This window comes from Hyperoodon ampullatus (genome assembly GCF_949752795.1).
Source record: "Hyperoodon ampullatus genome assembly, chromosome: 14".
Lineage (NCBI taxonomy): Eukaryota > Metazoa > Chordata > Mammalia > Artiodactyla > Ziphiidae > Hyperoodon > Hyperoodon ampullatus.
Genome location: NC_136927.1, coordinates 78711425 through 78732942, shown reverse-complemented (window position 1 = coordinate 78732942; position 21518 = coordinate 78711425). Strand labels below are relative to the sequence as shown.

At 45.8% G+C, this 21518-nt stretch overlaps 1 protein-coding gene across 1 annotated transcript in view; it reads left to right on the top strand.

Annotated features, from left to right (window-relative positions):
* Positions 1-21518, top strand: part of ATP9A (ATPase phospholipid transporting 9A (putative)) — a 131155-nt gene that overhangs the window by 26622 nt on the left and 83015 nt on the right. The window contains exons 2-4 of the mRNA XM_079718608.1: positions 283-427; positions 3646-3759; positions 11249-11357. Of these exons, the coding sequence (XP_079574734.1) occupies positions 283-427; positions 3646-3759; positions 11249-11357 (368 nt within the window). The remainder of the gene's footprint in view (positions 1-282; positions 428-3645; positions 3760-11248; positions 11358-21518) is intronic.

Sequence of the window (21518 nt, the reverse complement as noted above, 5' to 3'; positions counted from 1 at the left end):
TGATAACAGTACTTGTTGCTCTGTATTTACTTTTTTAACTTAAATCTTATTTTAAAAACGAATCCTACTTTTTGAAATAATTTGGGCTTGGGAACAAAGCATCTTTGATTTGGACCACAGCGTCTTAGACGCCTCAGCTGTGTTTTCCCCTCTCATTGAAGGATGAAGCCCCAGATGGGGCTGTGGTTCTGACCCAGTGAAGATGCTTTAGAGAAAGACATTCTGGGAAGAGTGGATGGGTGTGGGCATGGCCTTGACGGTGTGGGTGTGTCTTTCCCACAGGTGCTGCGAGTGGCTGAGATGCTGTGGTTCAGGGGAGCCCAGGCCCCGCACGGTCTGGTTGGGGCACCCCGAGAAGAGGGACCAGAGATACCCTCGAAATGTCATCAACAATCAGAAGTACAACTTCTTCACCTTTTTGCCTGGGGTATGTACGGGCAGGGGCAACATCGTTTTCTTCTTCCTACACCAAATGTATGCAGTGGTACCAGTCTTAGAAGACTGAAGTCCCTATGGCAGATTTTGTGAACACTCCATCTTTTCCATGTCACCTCAGCCACTGGCCATTCATCTTCCCTGGTCCTGAGCACCTGGAAGGGGGCTGCCTTCTGTCTGCAAGGCTGTGAGACTCCACTTGATTGGTTAGAATAACTTCACATTTATTTGGTGTGTTGGACCTAAGAGTGAAAAAGGTATTTTGAGGACGTAGCTTTGTTCCAAAAAAAAAGAAAGTCAGGAGAGGACTTCCCTGGTGGCGCAGTGGTTAAGAATCTGCCTGCCAATGCAGGGGACACGGGTTCGAGCCCTGGTCCAGGAAGATCCCACATGCCGTGGAGCAGCTAAGCCCGTGCGCCGCAACTACTGAGCCTGCGCTCTAGAGCCCGTGAGCCACAACTACTGAAGCCCACGCGCCTGGAGCCCGTGCTCCACAAGAGAAGCCACCACAATGAGAAGCCTGCACACTGCAACGAAGAGTAGCCCCTGCTCGCCACAAGTAGAGAAAGCCTGCGCACAGCAACAAAGACCCAATGCAGCCAAAAATAAATAAATTTTTTTTAAAAAAAATCAGTGCTTACATTCCCCCCCACCCCTCATTATCATGAAACACATATTTGGAACAGGAAAGTTGGGAGATAAAAGTGTGGAGATTTTTTTTTTAAAGGTAAATTTTAACACTATCATCCAGAGAGACTTTCTATTAACATGTTTGCTAATTTTTTTTTCAATTGAAGTCACTTTTTTTTTTTTAAATTTATTTTTCCTGCATTGGATCTTTATTGCTGCATGTGGGCTTTCTCTAGTTGCGGCGAGCGGAGGCTACTCTTCCTTGTGGTGCACGGGCTTCTCACTGCAGTGACTTCTTTTGTGGCAGAGCGCGGGCTCTAGGCGCGTGGGCTTCAGTAGTTGTGGCACGTGGGCTTCAGTAGTTGTGGCTTGCAGGCTCTAGAGCGCAGGCTCAGTAGTTGGGGTACACAGGCTTAGTTGCTCCGCGGCATGTGGGATCTTCCCGGACCAGGGCTCGAACCCGTGTCCCCTGCAATGGCAGGCGGACTCTCAACCACTGCGCCACCAGGGAAGCCCGTTTGCTAATGTTTTGCGTAGTATTTTACTCTGCAGTCATCCCTTTTGTTCGTTAACTAACACAAATCCATGGACAAGTACTCTGAAAACCTCGCCCCTAAAACACCCTTAAGTTAAACATCTGTTTTTATCTACTGTGGCCTCCAAAATACGCTGACTGACTTCAGAAGCAGCAGCAGCAATCGGTTCCAAAGCTGGAAGAAAAAAAAAAATCACTGTTTGATTTATTGAGGGAGAACATGGAAATGCAAATACCTTACACTGTAGCTTAAGGTCAACCTGAATGTTTCTTTTTTTTTTTTTTTTTTTGCGGTACGCAGGCCTCTCACTGTTGCGGCCTCTCCCGTTGCGGAGCACAGGCTCCGGACGCGCAGGCTCAGCGGCCATGGCTCACGGGCCCAGCCGCTCTGCGGCATGTGGGATCCTCCCGGATCGGGGCACGAACCCGTGTCCCCTGCATCGGCAGGTGGACTCTCAACCACTGCGCCACCAGGGAAGCCCACCCTGAATGTTCTTTAAGGGTGATTTTGAGAACATTTATTGCTGCCTGGCTTACTCCCCTCCCCCAGCCCCTTAAAGCTCAGTATCTTTTTTTAAAAAAATAATTAATTAATTAATTAATTTTTGGCTGCGTTGGATCTTTGTTGCTGCGCGTGGGCTTTCTCTAGTTGTGGCGAGTAGGGGCTGCTCTTCGTTGTGGTGTGTGGGCTTCTCATTGCGGTGGCTTCTCTCTTTGCGGAGCACGGGCTCTAGGTGTGTGGGCTTCAGTAGTTGTGGTACGTGGGCTCAGTAGTTGTGGCACACGGGCTTAGTTGCTCCGAGGCATGTGGGATCTTCCCAGACCAGGGGTCGAACCCGTGTCCGCTGCATTGGTAGGCGGATTCTTAACCACTGCGCCACCAGGGAAGTCACAAGCTCAGTATCTTAAGTCAAGTGAAAGTTTATTTCTCGTTCATGGAAATTCTGAGGCAGATCAGGCCATTCTCCTCCATCTCACAGCTACACCATCTGGAATACGTGGGCACCCACGTCTCCATGGCAGGGCAAGAGCGAGGGGCCGGACAGTGCTCCGAAGGGACACGTCATTTCTGTTCGTTGCCCAATGGCCAAACGAGCCAGGGGGATCAGTGTCACTTCCAGGGCACGTGGGGGGAGTTGAAACTCTGCCAGAACCCTCCTGCCACATGGGATGAACATCTGCTGTAGTTATTGTATGGCGTTGAGATCATACAGTGGAGGTATCCATTTATCTCACTCGTTTGATTCAGTCTTAAGCATAAGCATTTCCCTCTAAAACCTCTTCAACAACATTTTGAGTGCCCTTTCCTGTACTTACAAAATAGCTTAAGAACGGACTTCCCTGGCGGTCCACCGGTTAAGACGTTGCACTTCCACTGCAGGGGGCGTGGGTTTGATCCCTGGTTGGGGAGCTGAGATCCCACGTGCTGCTCTGCGTGGCCAAAAACTAGGAAAAAAAAAAGTTTCCGACTTTCCTGGTGGCGCAGTGGTTAAGAATCCGCCTGCCGGTGAAGGGGGCACGGGTTCGGTCCCTGGTCCAGGAAGATCCCACATGCCGCGGAGCAACTAAGCCCGTGTGCCACAACTACTGAGCCTGCGCTCTAGAGCCCGTGCTCCACAACAAGAGAACCCACGGCAACAAGAAGCCCGTGCACCGCAACTAGAGAAAGCCCGTGCACAGCAACGAAGACCCAACGCAACCATAAATTAAAAAAAAAAAACAAAAAGGTTAAGAAATAAAATCTCACAACTATAGCCGAAGCCTCCAGCATACCCTCCCTGCCCGGAGGTCCCCACTGTCTTGAATCTGGTGTTTATAATTCCCACGTGTATTATTTGCTTCTTTACTTTGACAAATCATGTTTTCATCGCCCAGGTGTATTTTCCTATACAACATGTAGAGGTGTGTAAACCGTATGTACAGGTACCATGGGAGTTTTGTTCTTCCGGGGGAGTGTTTTGAAATGTCACTCATCTCCCTCTAAGCCCGCCCATCTGCATCAGACCAGCCTCAAGTGTCTTCTCTCTCCTCTCTCTCCATTCCAGGTGCTGTTTAACCAGTTCAAATACTTCTTCAACCTCTACTTCCTACTTCTCGCCTGCTCCCAGTTCGTCCCCGAAATGCGACTGGGAGCACTGTACACCTACTGGGTTCCCCTGGTGAGTCAGTCGGGTCGTCTGTTCAGTAACAGCAGAGGTTGGGCGGCAGAGGTTCTTTGTCCTCCAAGCACCTGGAATGGGACTCGGCCTCTCAAGGGAGAGGACACCCTCAGGCCAACACGCTGGGAACCCCTGAGGTCTTCATGGTGAAGCTCCGTTTCTCCCACTTCCAGGGTCAACCGTAGTGATGCCTGTGCTACTCATTCCTTCTGTCTGTCAGCTGTTCAGTCTTTTCTTGTTTCAGCAAATAGTTTCTGCATGCTTATCATGAATCACTTGGTTCCAGGCTCTGGCACACAGCGGTCATGAGAAAGGCAAAGCCTCCGACTCTGTGCATTGTGCTCTTTGAATTGTTTTCTGTTTATTATGTAGACTATTTCAGCGTGCAGGGTTGACAGAGGAACAGATTCTGTGCTTCAGTGTGTATGGAGGGTGACAGGCCCGACGCCCCTCCATCCTTCTTGTGCCGCCTTTTCTTTCTTCCTGCCTTTTTGGAAATGGTTATTGAGCACCTGCTGTGTGCCAGCCACGGTGCTGGGCACTGGGGATGCAGCAGTGACTGAAACGTAGAAAAATTCCTGCCCTCGCCGAGTTGACTTTCAGTGGGGACAGACAGTAAACAGTTAAGCGTAATTGCTTCAAGTTGTGAAACTGCTGTGAAGGTAGTAGAAGGTCGTAGGGCAAATGGGGCATCCCAGGCACAGTTAGTATTTGTTGAGTGGATGCAGGTGGGAGATGTGGAGGGGCAGCCTTAGCCAGGGTGGCCGGGAAAGGCCTCTTGAGGAGGTGATGGGAAGAAAAGGAGGAGGGTGGGAGGATCCCAGGTTCAGGGAGCAGCAGTGCAAAGGCCCTGCGTTCATCACATGCTTAGAGTATTTGAAGAACAGAAAGAAGCCCAGCACATCTGGAGCACAGAGAGGGTGAAACTGACATTTCCTTTCCTCCAGAGACATTATGAAATATAATTATTTTTCATTACGCAGGGCTCGGAAGGAACACTCGGATTCTCTGTTCACAAATCTCGTTAAATTTTTCATTGGGAGAAGATTGTTAAAGTAGAAAAGATGTTTCCTCCTTAAGGAAACAAAAACACACATTCTTTTGGATGGTAAGGATTTGGTGCACAGGCACTTAGGGAGCAGAGGAAGTGGATGCCAAGGGCCCCGGGAGCGGGGGTCCACACGCCATCGGTGCTACATTAATCAGACAGGGTTAATCAGACAGGTCGTGTCAGCAGTTCCAGCCCTGGGAAGGAGGGTGGTTCATTTCTTCCACACAGGCGGCGGAGGTGCTTTTGGGATGCGGGAATTGTTCTTTTCTGCTCTGAGTCATTTGTGGGTGAGGTAGGATGTTGGGATAACAGACATTCCTGTCTGCATCAGGGTGTGTGCTTTTACACAGTGAGTGTCGCTAACTCAGAGGCCAGGCTGATAGAAGCGGGGGGCTCTTGTCCCATCTCAAAGCGGAAGATGCTGCTTTGTTCCATCAGCTGCAAACAAGAGTTGCCAGGCCCAAGAGGTAGAAACTTCAGAGTTTTACTGGAAATACCCTAATTTTATTTAGTTTTTTAGTTCCACAGGGGTTTGCTACATACCTATATAAAGTCAAACTGTAAGTCAGTTATTTAAGAAAAGTTAGTCTGCAATGTGTATAAAATATCATCTATCACCCTGCCTTTTACTGATTACGTTTTTAAAGTATAGTTATTTGAAAGGTAATACAGTCACATGATTCAGGAAACGTGTAAAAGGGTACCTCATGAAAAATCTCCCTTTTATCCAGTTCCACCCCCAGAACACTGTCATTCATTTCTTTTTCCTTCTTCCAAAGTTTACAAACAATGAATAAATTTTTTCTGGACTGGCTTCTGCCATTTACCATAATTTTTGAAAATTGAAGTATAATTGACACACAACATTAAATTTAAAAATCTTGTCTTTTCCCTGCTCCCCAACGCTCCTTTTTAGAAAAAAGGTTACAAGATATACACAGTGCTGAATCTTTTTTTTCTAATTTCCAGCATCTCTTTCCCTTGATTTTCAAATGTTGCTAACTCATTTACAAAATGTTAAAGCACTGTGTGGAGTGAGCACACCCCTTCTCTTGGTGGTCTGTCTGCAGGCTGCCGGTTTGCAGTCTCCGCTCTGCTTGAGGCTGTACGGGTTTCCTTGGTACCTCACATTGGTGCCTTCTGGGCTCAGGAACCCTCGACTGGGAGTGTGGGATGACCAGATCCCACCTCTCAAATCTTGTCTGTTGGGTTCTCCCCAAACCCCAGATCGTGCTGCTTTACTGCCTGCAAAACGCCCTCTGTTCATTTTTCTTTTCCTTTATCAACTACGAAGGGACTCTACAAAGGGACTTATTCTTTTTTTAAAAAAATATTTATTTATTTGGCTGCATCGGGTCTTAGTTGCAGCATGCAGGATCTTCATTGCGGCATGCGGGCTTCTCTAGTTGCGGCGCGTGGGCTTCCCTCTAGTTGTGGCGCAGGCTGCAGAGTGCACGGGCTCAGTAGTTGCAGCACGAGGGCTTAGTTGCCCCGTGGCATGCGGGATCTTAGTTCCCCAGCCAGGGATCGAATCCATGTCCCCTGCATTGGAAGGGCGGATTCTTAACCACTGGACCACCAGGGAAGTCACCCGGGACTCATTATTTTTGGAGAAAAATTTGAAGAAGCAGCACAGCAAAAATCCCTACCTGTGCAGCCACCTCCTGAGATGGCCCATCTGTGTTTCTGGCCTGTTTCCTTTCAGTCTCTTCTTACACGTGCCTGTTTTACATACACTCTAACTTAACATCATAGTAAAGTATGTATTATGTAAGTGCAATTGGATCCTAAGGTGTTCGAGAAGGCAGCTGTGTGTCTTCCCCTCTCCCTGCCTTTACCATCTCAAGCATGATATCTGGTCTGTGCTCTCTCCCCTCAAGGTATTTATCTGCCCAGCCTGTCATATAAACCCATCGTCCGAACGATTTTTGGGGTGCAGACCTACTAGCACCCCTACAACCTTGTTCGCGTTGGCGTTGGCACGTGTGTTGGGGAGGGAACTTTGGCCATCTTGGGCATAAATTTTTCATTCTGTTAACCAAGAGTCATGTGCATGACTCAGAGAAGACGGAATTATGCAGGAGAAATAGTGGGGTTGGAAATGAGATCAGCTCTATCGAAATTTTCCACAGTGGTTACTGGAGATTCCCATGGACTGGAGGCAAAACAGACGGGTAGAGAAAAAAGATTCTTCACTCGAGAAAGAAGAACATGGGGCAAAGGAGCATAAGGAGCCTGCTTGAGATCATGCTAGGGTGTGGAGAGGATGTGAAGCCCCACAGAGACGGACACCCGTTTTCTTTTTCTAAGGACTGGGCTTTGGAATATCCGAAAAGGCTTTGGGATGTGTGTGGGGTGTGTGTACGAGGATATTCTTTGCAGCATGGTGTATGTTACTCAGACGCTGGAGGCAAGCAAATGTCCATCGGTGGTTACCTGAACGCTGGTCCAGCAAAACTGTGGAATGCTGCCCCGGAGTCAGGAATGATGCAGTCACTCCAGTGATGTTGACACGACACGGTGTGACTCATCTTTTTCTTTGCGTGAAAAAAGTAAGTTTCAGGATAACATGGACAGCATACTCCCATTTTTATCACCCTCTCCCCAACAAGAAGTATTTTTGCACACTTGTGCAGGTAAATACATGGAGGTCTGGAAGGTTCTTCACCGAAGCTAGTGTTTATCTTTGGAGCTGGGGGTTGCCTTTTATTCTTTTAAGTGTTTTTTATCTTTATGTGCAGAGACCTCTGTCTTAAGTCACCTCAGTGTGCCTCTACGGAAGTTGGAAAGGTATAGGAAGCTACATAGATCAGACGTGCATTCAGGGTGTTTGAAACCATTCAGAACAGAGTTGCTCCCTCCACAGGGGGAGGCCACATTGGTTCTTGGGGCTGGTGACCGAGGATCAAAATGTTGAACGCAACCTGATGGTAGGTACTATTCCCTCTTCTGTTCCTAGTATGTATTCTGTACATTAGCACTGGTGATGCTGACTCCAGGGTCTCAGGAAATGCAATGGGGTGAACCATGGGGGCCGGGATGACCTGGAGGGCTGCCACCCTTCTAAAAGAGGGCCCGACCCCAGTCCTAGCCCACGTCTCCTCTCTGAAATGATGCTCAGAATTTCCAGGAGAAGCCAGAAGGCCTGACTTCCAATGTAAGCAGCTGAATCACCTGGTTTCCCTGGGACTCTGGCTGTAGAGAGAAGACAGGTGGGTTACCAGCAGCCTCTGGCAGTCTTGAGGTTATTTATTTATTTATTTATTTAGTTGTGCTGGGTGTTAGTTGTGGCAGGCAGTCTCGTTAGTTGCAGCTTGCTGACCTCTAAGTTGCAGCACATGGGATCCTTAGTTGTGGCATGTGAACTCTTAGTGTGGCACGCGTGTGGGATCTAGTTCCCTGACCGGGGATTGAACCTGGGCCCCCTGCATTGGGAGCACCGAGTCTTAACCACTGCGCCACCAGGGACATCCCAGTCCTGAGGTTTCTCACTAGCTTGTGACCCCTTTTATAGCTGAAGTTTCCTGTGATGGTTCAGAGACAGGAGGGGATACTTGTCTTGTACAAGTTCTTCCTCTCTTTCCAGGGGCTGCCGAGAAGGGAGTTTGGGGTCAGACAAATTAGGTAGCATCTGTTTCTAGGAGACTGTAGCTGATTTCCCCTAAATCCCCTAGATTTTTATGTAGAGAATCAATTTCCTGTTCTTGGCTAAAGTGCATTTTGAAATGTCTCCAGCCACCCTCAGAGTCCTCTCATTTCAAACCCAGCCGTGAACTCAGTGGTTCAAAATGAGGGCGGTGTGGCCAGATGGTTGAGCTCTTGCTGTAACTTCTCTGAGAAGCTGTGTAATTGGAACAAGCTTGTCTGAGCCTCAGTTTCCTCACCTATAAAATAGGGGCGATCACGTCTACTCCCTCGGCTTGTTGGGAGGTTCAGTGAAGTACAGCAAGTAAAATGCTTCAAACAGCTCCTGACGCATAGAACATTCTCGGGAAGTGTTCTCATTTTAATTAAAAAATTCTGGGGCTTCCCTGGTGGCGCAGTGGTTGAGAGTCCGCCTGCCAATGCAGGGGACACGGGTTCGTGCCCCGGTCCGGGAAGATCCCACATGCCACGGAGCGGCTGGGCCCGTGAGCCATGGCCGCTGAGCCTGCGCGTCCAGAGCCTGTGCTCCGCAACGGGAGAGGCCACAACAGTGAGAGGCCCGCGTACCGAAAAAAAAAAAAAAAAAAAAAATTCTGGTACTAGTGCCATTGTTGTGTGGATTACGTTTTAGCTTTTGGTAACTTTTTTCTTGATAGTAATATGTTAGAGGGAGAAATTCCTCAGGTGACTGCTGAAATAATCCATAAAATTGTATGAAGACCAAATAACCTAGTTTTTTTTGTTGTTATTAAGATGGCGATCTACATGCCATAAAATGCACAGATACTAAGTTTTCAGTTCACTGTGTGTTGACACTGGTCAGCACCCATGTCAACACCACCTTGGTCAAGGCCATCCCACCACCCCGGAAAGTTCCCTCTTGCCCCTCTCCAGTCAGCCCCCTCCCCAACCAGAGGGAACGGCTTTTCTGATTTCTCTCATAATTTTGCTTTAGTAAATCTATTTTTGACATACAACTTTATAGAAGAGTCTTAGCCCCTTCAGAATTTCAAGTCTGTTCACCGTCACCACCTCTGATTTCCTTACAAGCTCAGAAACCCCCCGCACTCCCATTCAAGCCTCTTTCTCAGTACCTGTGGCTCGTAAGGACCTCCGAAGTTGGACGGGTGGAATTTATTTCTGGACTACATTTGCAGCTCTTTGTAAAGCAGTTTCTAATTTAAGACGTGGCACGTCCCCTGGGATTGATGAGGACCGCGTGTGTGTGTGTGTGTGTGTGTGTGTGTGTGTGTGTGTGTGTGCATAGATACGGTGACTTAGGAGCCTTTGTGATGAGCACACACTTTCCATTAACATCAATGGGATTTAGCCAGGCCCACGCAGAGAGAAATAGAAACTGGAACATTTGAAAAAACAAACAACAAAAAACGTGGGTTATGGCCCAGAACAAAACAGCAGCCTGGGGGAGGGGGCGGGGATTCTGCAAACCGGCCGTGCTTTTCCAGAATGGGTTTTCTCTCACCTCTGTATGTGGTCTGGTTATGCATTTTTTTTCTGAAATGTACCAGTTTTGCTTTGGCTTCAGTGTGTACTTTACATCTGAGTGGAAACAGGAGTAATCCTTTGATTGTAAAGATGTGTGGGCCTTTGGAGGAGTTTCACAGAGCAGCACATCTCTGGCTAAATTTACATAAGAGATTTGAAGTCCTTTGAATCTAACTTAATATATTGCATGGGATAAACAGTATGAAGATGAAAGCCTCAAAGAATTCACTACTGCTAACCTTGGGGCGATTGTGCTCTCTGCATTTAAAAAAAAAAAAAAAGACTTTAAAAGGGGGGGTGACAAGTGTATTTTGTAAGAAAAAATGAATAACGGTTCTTGCCTTTATTGATACAAGAGGAAAAATCCAGATGAAAATAGATTCTGGATATGGGTGACTCACATACCTGTGAGTATAACCTCTGTACCAGGTTTTATGAGTTGGGGTATCTGACTTGGGAAGGTAAGGCAGTTTAAAATTTTCTTTTTATGAGTGTGTACATACGCAATTAATACTTTAAGATGTTTTCTTTATAGAAGTTTAAAACATTACAGGAAAGACTGAAGTCCCCATCCCATCTTAGCCCCTTACCTTGCAGAGGAATCTAACCAATAGTTGAGGATGGTGGAAAATCTTTAGCAGTATAGGAGAATCTTTGTTGGTGTTTATTTGAACAGTGTTACATTGTTATGTTCCGGAAAGTTAATTTCCCTACTGACAGGTCAATACAAACAGGGATGCATTTCACTTTGGGTCCTGGTGGCCCATCTTACTGGTTCCACCTACCCAGGTTTCTCCAGAGGCAGAACATTGTGGCAGTTAAGACTCTGGAACTAGATCCCCTGCATTATCACTTAGGAGCAAGCTTATTCAACCTGTGTGTCTCAGTTTCTTCACGGGTGGTGTGGTGATCTCAGCCACGAACTGCACTAAGGGGTGGAAAGCACTTTGAACGGCACCTGGCACGTGGCGAGTGAGCTGCAGACGTCAGAGGTCACCATCACTCAGCCCTCACCTGTGGACGGACGGTTCTGGGGTTTCTGTGTTTTTCACTCTTAGGAACCCTGTGGTGGTGGTGACTGGGGACGTCCCTGTACACGTGTGTGTCAGTGAGAGTTTTTCCGGCGCATGAGATTCAGAGAAGTGGGCTTGCTGGGGCTTCTGCACTTGGAATAATTAGCAGGTCCTGCCCTGCTGCCCTCAAGTGGCCTCTGGCCTTTTCTGTCCCCAGTCCCAGGAGAGGAAGGTGGCTTCCACCAGGGCTCACCCTCTCTCTGTCTCTGTGCAGGGCTTTGTGCTGGCCGTCACCATCATCCGGGAGGCAGTGGAGGAGATCCGATGCTACGTCCGAGACAAGGAAGTCAACTCGCAGGTCTACAGCCGGCTCACAGCGAGAGGTCAGCCTCCTGGCCCCAGTGGGTCCACTTCCTGCAGCAGGGCCCCCGGTGTGTGGGGGGGTGGCCCACAGGGTTGCAACTCAATCATGGGCCGCTGACAGGGAGCAGAGTTCAAGGCCCGGGGCCGGCGGGTGTGTGGGTGCCCCGTGGCAGGGCAGTCACTCGTTGCCGGCACAAGGGAGGCCAGCGTCTGCCCCAGGGCCTGGGGTTACTCCAGCCCCATCCCTGGGCTGCCACTGCCCTCTTAGAGCCAGTCCTGTCATCTGACTTGTGCCTCATCAACCTGGAGTTTAATTCTGTGGGCTTGACATCCTCCCACACAGGTTTCCAAGGCAGTGCAGCTTTAAAAGATACTCTTTCAACATTACAAAACTAATGTTACAGCTTTGCAATGTGAGTTTTTAAGAAGGCACCGGACTTAATATAATAAAAGCTGCATCTGTGAAGGTTTCTTTGAAGGCATCTTATAAATCCTCAAAACGGAAGAGTGACTAATTCTGACCCAAAGAGAAATTACTAGGTAACCTTTAATTTGAATTTTTGAAATGGTGGAATTTTTAAAACCTGCTCAAACACACGGTTGAGAACCCACAAAACAACCCAGCCAATGTTGACTTCTGTTTCCAACTGCAAATTCTACCTAGATTTCCTGTAAGGTTGTATTCAGACTTGAGAGAATGTTACCTAAAGTTCCCGAAGATTCCTGATCCAATTCAGGGATTAATAATGTTTTAGGAGTGGCTAAGGGGAGTAAAAACTGTGGTTTGCCTTCAGGAAATTGAGAATTCGGAAGGAGATAAGATAGATGCCCAAGGGAGCTTGCAGCCAGCCAGGTTGTGAACTGCTTTACGTTAAGTGCGTTAGTCTTCTGAGGAAGCAGTCCGTCCGTGGTTTCAGGGGTTTGAGTAGAATTTTCCTTCTCGGAAAAATGTTGGAGACATTTATTTAAGGCTCCCAATTTTTTTAAAAAAGTATAATCCTGTGAGGGCATGAACGTATCTTGTTTTGATGCATTGAAATAGATTTTCATGGCTGGTGGTCTTAAAAAGTTGCAAGTCTCTGGGAGGAGAAGGGATTTAGAGTTGGTATAGAAATGCTCTCTTATTGCTAAACTACTGTATTTAGGACGTTTTGCTACCTAAAGAAAGAAAACCCAGCGTAGTCTTTGCAGAGGCAGGTGGCTTGGGCCTTCCATGTGGGTAATCAGAAGCCCCCTCCGGAGTCTGTTTTTTTGTGGTTTGTGTATATTAAATACTCCCTTAATAACATATTCTGACGATAACATGTAAAATGCTTGGCAACCGACAAAAGCCCCATCGAGAGGGTGCGGTGGGTCTATTTAGAGCTCAGGAGGAGGGGCCCTGGGATCCCATTCATTCAGCCATCCAGGCTCCAGGCCTTCTTTGGTTCTTTTCATATTGCAATTGCTTTTCCTGTGAGTGATTTTTCTGGCCTCCCCTGCAGACCCGACCCCCTTCTCAGCCCCTGCTTTAGCTTCCCTCCGTTCTTGAAAAGATCCTGAGGAGAACTGGCAGATTGCTGTAGCATTAAAAACTTGTCTTCCTTTGTGGGTCTCCTTCTGTGGCCCGTGGTTTCCATTGTCATGCCAATCCAACAGTAGGGGAAGACCTAGCCGAGTTCTGAATATTAACCCAGACCCTGGCTCGGCCATTTGTTTTGAAAGCCCCAAAAAGGCACCGAAGAAAATGGTCAGCTTGGAAAGTGAAGGTGGGGAGGTTAGTTATCTGATACACTGTGGGGGGAAGGGCCCAAGTAAGAAGCCCAAACTGGAGGATTTCAGAGAGGGGAAGAGAAAGAAGCCTTTTTTTTTTTTTTTTACCTTACCATTCGATGATTTAATAATATTTTCTTGAGTGAGGCTTTTCACCAAGATCTTCATTTAGTAAGTTCAAAAGCAAAGGGAAACAGATACGTGTATGTATATCCACGCAGGACTGTTTTCTCTTTTTACCCCATGGCATCTTAAAATGTACTTTTCAACACTATTTTTGGAGTTCAAAAAAGTTTGGAAACCAAAATATCGAGTCCTTGATCAAGAGATTATAAGCCATTATACTTATCTGCATTCTGCATCATTTCCTGTTTAATAATAGCAGTACTTGTACTAATATAGTTAAATATTTGGGGGAGTGGGTGATAACTTCTAACTAGCAAAATAGTTGCAGAAATCATGTGGAAAACTCCTATTCGCCTTCACCCGGATTCATCAGTTGTTAAGCTTTTGCCTTTTTCATCCTTTCCCCTCACTCTCTCTAAGCCCTTGGAGAATTAAGTTGCCTACACGATTCCCTTTTAACCTGTAAATACATCAGCGTTGAATTCCTAGTAGGATGTTCTCCTTACATAACACAGTATAATTACAAAATCAGGAGATTTATCATTACATTACTATTAATCTCATCTATACTTCTTACCCAGAATTCGCCATTTGTTCCTAAAATGTTTTTTATAGCTTTTTTCTTTTTCTTGTCCAGGAGCCAGGACAGGTTTGCCTTTTGCATTTAGTTGTCCTTTCTCCCTAATCTCCTCTAACTTGGCGGAGTTCTCCGGATTTCTTTGTTATGACCTTGACATTTTTGAAAAGGACAGGCCAGTTTTAGGCCAGTTACTTTGTAGCTTGTCCATCAATGCGTGTTTGCTCGAGGTCTCAAAATGAGATTCACAACAATGCAGGAATTTATGTCGTTTTAAGAATGCCAGTGGCACAGATCCTGGGATGTTACCCAAGTTGTAGAGGCATTATGTTAATCGAATTGAACAAGTTTCGAACTTGGAGAAAAAAAATTGATTTTAAACAAGTGAATTAAAAACTCTGGAAATAAGAAATTCACCATTGGGAGAAAAAAATGGATGATCTTTTTTTTTTTAATTGCTGCTTCCAGTGGTTTAGATCATCTTATATCATTCAAGGTGTGCCTAAAACAACACATCAGTGGATTAGTTTTTAATGTAATTGTCATAGTTTAATAAGAAGTATTTGAAGTATTTGAATATTGATAATAAAATTAGCCTACATGTAGAAATGACCTTTTATTCATTCTTCAAGGATGTTTGAAACTCCATTACTTTCCAAAGTCTGTGATAGGTTTCTGTATTACAGAGATAAACTTGAGGGGCTGGGACTTCGGGAAATTAATAGTCCAGCAAGGTATCCAGGCATGTAAAGGGGGTGATTACAAAATGTAACTAGTAGTTATACTTTAGTGGCATGAGTGTTGTGGTCCTTATAAAGAATATCCCCTTTCGTGACCACCACGTTCCTGGTTCTGAGCACAGTGCCTGGTGGTTGAGGAGAGTAGTGGTTCTGCGTCTGTGCTCTGCCTGGATTCAAGAGTCCTGCTTCTGCCTGCCCCCTGCTGTGGGGACAGATCCCTTAATCTGTCAGTAAATTGGGGATAATAGTGCCTACCTTAGAGAGTTGCCGTAAATATAACTCTTGCATGAGAAAAATTTAGCACTGTGCTGGGATTTGGTCTGTGCCCAAGAAAGGCAGTGCTGGTGGTATTGTAGCAAGGGTTCATTAAATATTGGTGGGTGAGTTAATGGAGGTATGAGCCAGAGGTTATGGGAGGTTATGGGAGCCCATCAGAGAGGAGCTGATGATGTCTTCCCGGAAGAGGTGACCTGCATCCTTCCAGGTTGGAAGAAAGCAGCACTGGCTTTATGATTGGTGGTGCTGAATGCAAAATGAACACTTGGGGCCCCTGTTCAAAAATTATTCAAGATGGCGGCAGCAGAGCATGAAACCAAGTAATGGCCCCTTCTGAGTGCAGGGCCCTGTGCCTTTACTGGAATCACATGCCCATGAAGTGTTCCTGGTAAAGAGTTCTCCAAAGGTCACAGGCTGGGATGGCTAGAAGCGTGGGGTACAGAACCCCAGGTTCTGGCTCCATCTTGTTCTTCCCAATTCCGCCTTGTTTCCAGAGCCTCTCGTTCCTGGGAAAATAGAAGAAAAAACCATATTGGCCAGTGAAGACCTGAGACTCTGGGAAAGTTTATTCTGTGATCCAGGAATCTGTCATCAAGGCATGCTACAGGGAGAAGGTGGCATTGGAACTGTTTGAAAAACGCTGTCCAGAATGGGAAGCAGGAGAGAAAAAAAGAAAGATTTACCTGCTATAAGCCAGCCAGGTGCTGGACAAGGTCTGGTCTGTAATTATTTTAAACAGCGTTATGGAGGTAGCTTTTACCTATGGGGAACTGGGGCTCGTAGAGGTTAAGTATTGTGTCTGAGATGATGTAGCTAGTTAAGGGGTAGAGCTTGATGTGAACCCCGGCTTGTCTGAATGTAAAACCTTAGCCTATAAGTCTAGGCTCCACTCTGTGCCTGGAGCTGAGGCTCACACTTTCCCATAGAATATCTCAATGATTGCCATGGCGTTCAGGCTTAATACATATGCTACAGAAGGGCTTCTAGATTTAAGTCCATTTTAAAACACTTCTTTCTTAATTGAAGTGTAGTTGATTTACAATGTTGTGTTAGTTTCTGGTGTATAGCAAAATGATTCAGTTATACATATATATGCATTTTTTTTCATATTCTTTTCCATTCTGGTTTATTACAGGATATTGAACATAGTTCCTTTTGCTGTACAGAAGGACAAAACACATTTCTGAGTCCAAAGAAATCAATCCAGCCCCCTCATTCTGAGATGAACAGACTGTTGAAAGCCAAGTAGGAATATGATGCTTTTAGATAAATAAGTATCCCCTCTCCTCCCACTTGGAATCCACATTTAAACCTGATCAGAGACTTGAGAGGTTCTTATTGGACTTTTATGCGTTCTATGACTTTAATTGTAGAGCTGTCTTTCCAAATTAATAGCATTCAGTGGCACTGCAAACACCAAAGCCGAAGAAGAGAGGGTCTTGAAGTAGTAACAGACCCAGCAAAACTTTGTTTTGTTACTTGAAAGATTTGGATTGGGTCAGGAAAGAGTCATTAGTCAAGGAATTATTTTTCTTTATCCGTGTCCTTACCAAACCAAAACTTTACTTCTGGAGGGGGAATCTGCCTTGCTTATCACAGGTAGTAAGGGCAGTTGGATTTGCATTTTTACCAGATGAATTCCAGGGGTCTTCATACCAGGAATGTTTTCTCAGACTAACTTGTGATCAAGGGCTAAATGAAGCAAGTGGATAATTAGCCTTGAAGGAAAGTGCAAACAGAAGCATAATTAACACAATTGCTGATGCTTCTTTCCTGCTGGGGACATCTGGGCACATGGTGAACCGTAAGTTGTAAGCCAAAGATCTGTGCAAAGTGGAGAGACTCCCTCTTATTTTCAGCTTTTTAGTACATATGTGGTGTAAAAAACGGAATGGATATCTTTCCTCTTCTCCAGTTCTTTTCGGATTGTTCTCTGCGCTGCTCTGTTCACCCTTTCCCAGTTACAGAATAACCTCAAGGATCTCACTTCCATTTGAGAGTGATATCTTTTTTTCAATTTAGTTCAGAATCCACTTTGCACCATTATTTAGGATTGCAATTAATATGACTAAAATTTGAGGTCTAAGGACACATGTGTTTCTTTTAGGGCGTTGTATTCCATTGGAGTTCATCAGGAGAAGGTAGGATAGTGCAGGGAACATGTGTTCATTAATGGGGAGTTGTTTAGCTAATAATTAGCTAAAGGAAAACGCTGTATTCTTAAACACAAGTACCGTTTGTTTTCAAAGTATGAACTCTCTTCAGACTTAGGATAACACTAAAACTGCTTTATACTTTTTTAAAAGATGAGGGTTACAGTGATGGTCTTTAAAAATTTTTTTATTTTAGTGAAGTATAGTTGATTTACAATGTTGTGTTAGTTTCTGGTGTACAGCAAAGTGATTCAGTTGCATGTATATATATACTCTTTCTCATGTTCTTTTCCACTGTGGTTTCTTACAGGGTATTGAATCTAGTTCCCTGTGCTATACAACAGGACCTTGTTGCTTATCCATTCTATGTATAATAGTTTGCATCTGCTCAGTGATGGTCTTTTTGATATTACTGCCGCAGAAGTACTGCAAACCGAGGATCTCAAATACAGCTCAGTAAGCAAAGCATTCCCCTTCCCAGGCTTTCCTCATTAAGATTCAGAGCATTAGCTTTTACAAGTCTTAAAATAGGTCTTGCCAAACACTTTCCCATAATTCTCTGACAGATGTGAAGTTTGTTATTTCAGACCCATAAGGTTCCTTTTATTCTTTCAAACTACTCAATTTGACTTTATTACAAATTGCTGGTGAACTGATCTATTGTTTAATTAAAAAAAAAAAAAAACCCTGAAAAAAAAAAATCTCACATGCAAATTGCACTGTTATCTTTCCCAAAAGGTATTTCCCCCCTGCCGGGGGTGTTGGCCTATTTCATCATTATTGGGCACCAGAAGCAGGGAAGGGCCATTTATGTATTTATTTTAAAAGCCTCTGTTGGGTATACACTTGTTACATTTAAACTTCAGCCTTTCTTTTTAAAGTTCCCGCTAATTTAAACAAAAGCCCCAGGAAGTGGCCCGTGGAATTTATAATAATACTCTTCCACCCTTTGCCTGTTTTCAAATAACAGTCTTTTCTTAGGCTTTGGGGAATGCAGACAACCTGAACGGAATATGAAAATTTCAACTTTAAACCTATGAACTCTGCCGGGTCTGCAAAGGCATTTTCATGTCAAGCCCAGGAAATGTACACATGCTGTAGAATTTACAACTCATCACTGTCACAGTCAGATTAGAGTTCGAGTTAAAGAGTTATACATTAACCAGGGTTAGTGCATGGAGCTTGCTGCTAAAGACCTGCAAAGGCAATCAATGTCCTGCAGGCACAATGAAAAATAGAAGTATAGCTGGAGGTGTTCGGAGGTCAAAAAATTGGCCCACACGTACTAGTGCTCCGGAATTTACTTCTTTTTTTTTTTTTTTTGGGCTGTTCTGCAGTGTGACTGAATTGTCATTTGCTTGTTTCGACTCAAGGGAAACATCTGGTTTCTCTCTGCAGTATAGACAAACTGCCCTTATTCTGAAGCTCTCATCCATGAAAAGCATGGTTTGGGCTCAATGGGTTTGCTTATGAAAGGCTCGGGGGTCCATCTCTGCAGAAATAAACAGCTCTAGTAATTGGAAGTTTGTTCCCCGTTATAAACTCTAGCGCAGAGGTGACCTGGGTGAAGTGGCAGAGCTGAATGGGATGCATTTATTTTATAGAAGGCGTTTTATGATTTAGGATGTGTCCGGCAGAGAATCTGCCACTTAAACCTGTGAAAAATCTCTTACCCAGCTTCTGTAGAGTTTCTGCAAAGATATGTAAGAATCCCAGAGCCTAGAGGTGGGAGATTGGGTGTGACAGGGTCCAAAAGAAAAAAGAGGTCTGGGGGGCAAAGTGAGGAGTTCTGTGGCTTCAGATCTTAGACCACGGCCGGATCTTCCTGTGCACTTTATAAAGAAGATAACGCGAATGGGCATTATTACTCCTGTTCAGGACCAGCTATGTAATTTGTGGGACTCAGTGCAAAATGAAAATACGGGGTCGCTTGTTTAAAAGTTATTAAGAATTTGAAGATGAAAACAGTAGGTCATTCACCCAAGGGTGAGAGGATCTATGTGAATACACAGGTCACATGCCCAGGGGTTGGACTCTGCTTCTAGAAGTTTTAGGAATCTCTAGGGTAGATCACACACACACACACACACACACACACACACTCTAGGGGTGCTTGGGAAGTATGTCTGCTAACTTCTCAGATCACACACACACACACACACACACACACACACACACACACACACACACACACACACACACACACACACTCTAGGGGTGCTTGGGAAGTATGTCTGCTAACTTCTCAGTGGGGTGTTGGGAGAGAATTTTCTTCTAACCAGATAATGGACTGCAGGGAGATCTCCTCTAGCTTCAGGTAGGTAATAATCACTGCCAGTGTGTTAGTTTTCATGTATCGTACTCTTCTGCTAGGAAGACGGGAGCTCTGCCACCGTGCGAATGTTTCTTGTTCTTTTTTTGGCGAGAATCTTGGTAGAAAACTCAGAACAGTGGTTCACGTAAGGTTAGAAATTATGTGTTTTGGGCCCTTTACACAATCTTCAGAGTCTTGTCGTTCTGGAAGTTAATCCCAGCCACTGCGTGCTCAGCTCTTCTGACTCTGGTCTTCTTTCTCTCCTGCCCCAGCGGTGCCTTCCCTGCCTGCTCGTGGGCTTCTTAGAGAGGGGTGTTTCATTTGGATGTCGGCAGCCAAAACCCCAGTAAATGTTGGAATCGAAATACTGGTCTCTGCTTCCCCTTCTCTTTCTTTCCTGCCGCTTTTCCTCCTTTCATTCTTATGGTTTTAATTTGTCTTTTCTTGTTCAGAACGCACAGGTGCACAGACACATGCTAAATGTGTGTTCTGTGTGCAGGCCTGAGCTACACATTTTTGATCACCCCAAAAACGGTCGTGCGGCCCGAAAAGTCCAAATGTATGGTCAGGACCGTGTGTTGGCTCGATAGAGCGAGTGCATCTGAGGGTCTCCCTGTGTGGAACCTGCAAAGCTGAGGCTCGTCCCCGCCAAACACTAAAATGCTAATGAGGGGGCCGGGGCTGAGCAACCCCAGTGACCTCAGGGTGGGGTGGCCCTCGCTGCCCTCCTCCTGAGGTGGAGCCAGTTACAGTAGGAGGGCTTGTGGGAGGGGTCGGCCTGCGGGGCTTAGTCAGAAACTGCTCTGCAAACACGGCGGGTTAAAGGGCTTTTGTTGAGGTGGAGCAGATGGACAGAGAGGCAGACTTCAAATTAACCGATCGTAAGTCAGGACCCGCCGGACCCGCCGCGGAAGGGAAACGTCTGGGCCTGGTCACTTAAAAGGTCGAGCTAATTTAATTTATTATGTCTTTTTCTTATTGGAAGAGCACCTCATGTTTATTATAAGAAAATTGTCGCCGGGCTTCCCTGGTGGCGCAGTGGTTTAGAGTCTGCCTGCCAATGCAGGGGACACGGGTTCGTGCCCCAGTCCTGGAGGATCCCACATGCCGCAGAGCGGCTGGGCCCGTGAGCCATGGCCGCTCAGCCTGCGTGTCCGGAGTCTGTGGTCCGCAACGGGAGAGGCCACAACAGTGAGAGGCCCGTGTATCACAAAAAAAAAAAAAAAAAAAAAAAAAAAAAGAAAATTGTCGTGAGGAATTTAGAAAGCATTTTTGCCAAAGAAAGGGATACATCTCCTCTGTCCCTAGAAGGAATCACCCTTAACCCTTTTAGTGTAATCCTCCTGATTGTGTCCTTTGTCTCGCTAACACACACATATATCCATATGCAGCTGTTATTTAATAAGAGGTATAACAGTGCTCTTCCTAGGGTTAGATATTAAGAGCACACCTGTGAGTAGGTCTTGAAGATCAGAGCACAGGCTCAGGGATGGTTTGGGTCAGGCCACCAGCATAAATTTCAGTACTAAAACCAAAGACAACGTGTAAATTTATGTTCGGGAAAGTTGGGGCGAGCTCAGGCGAAGGAAAAGCTCACTGGCTCAGGGGGTGGGGGGCACGATAACTCTGCGATCTTCCCTCGAGGAAGGCTTTGATAAGCTGTCCAGAGAGGGCAGTGCATCTGTGTGCATTTTTCCTGGTGCCCCCTCATTGGGCAAGAAGAATTGTTCAGGTCGGAAGGGAATTCGCGTGGAGCCCGCTCTTCATCCAGCCATTTCTAACCAGCTGACTCTTAGGACTCGCGGATGTTCTCCATTCCCTCTGCCAATAAATACATCGACACGATGAACGCTTGAGGCTAGTGGGTCCCGAGGATGCCCAGGCTCAGGCCATTGGGTTGAATTCGTGCTTTATGAAAGCAAGGCCCCATCAGATGCTCCCTTCCTAGGCGGAGAGAGTCTAGCCGTCCTCAGAGCCACCTGCCACGTGTCTTCTAGAAGTCGTCCGTGTTCAAGAGCTTCCCTTTTAGCACCAGGTCTTCTCGCTGTTACCATGACAAAATTTAATTAAGTACAAACATTAGTTAAAAGTCAAACCCTGTGGAACCCCTTAGAAAGAGTTGTTTCAGTTGAAGTCATTGGAATGCTTTGAAACATCTCATTTAGTGGTGAACTACTAAAAAGACCCATGGCATTAAATGATGTGAAAAGTGTATGATAAGATAACTTGCGTTGGGCACCAGT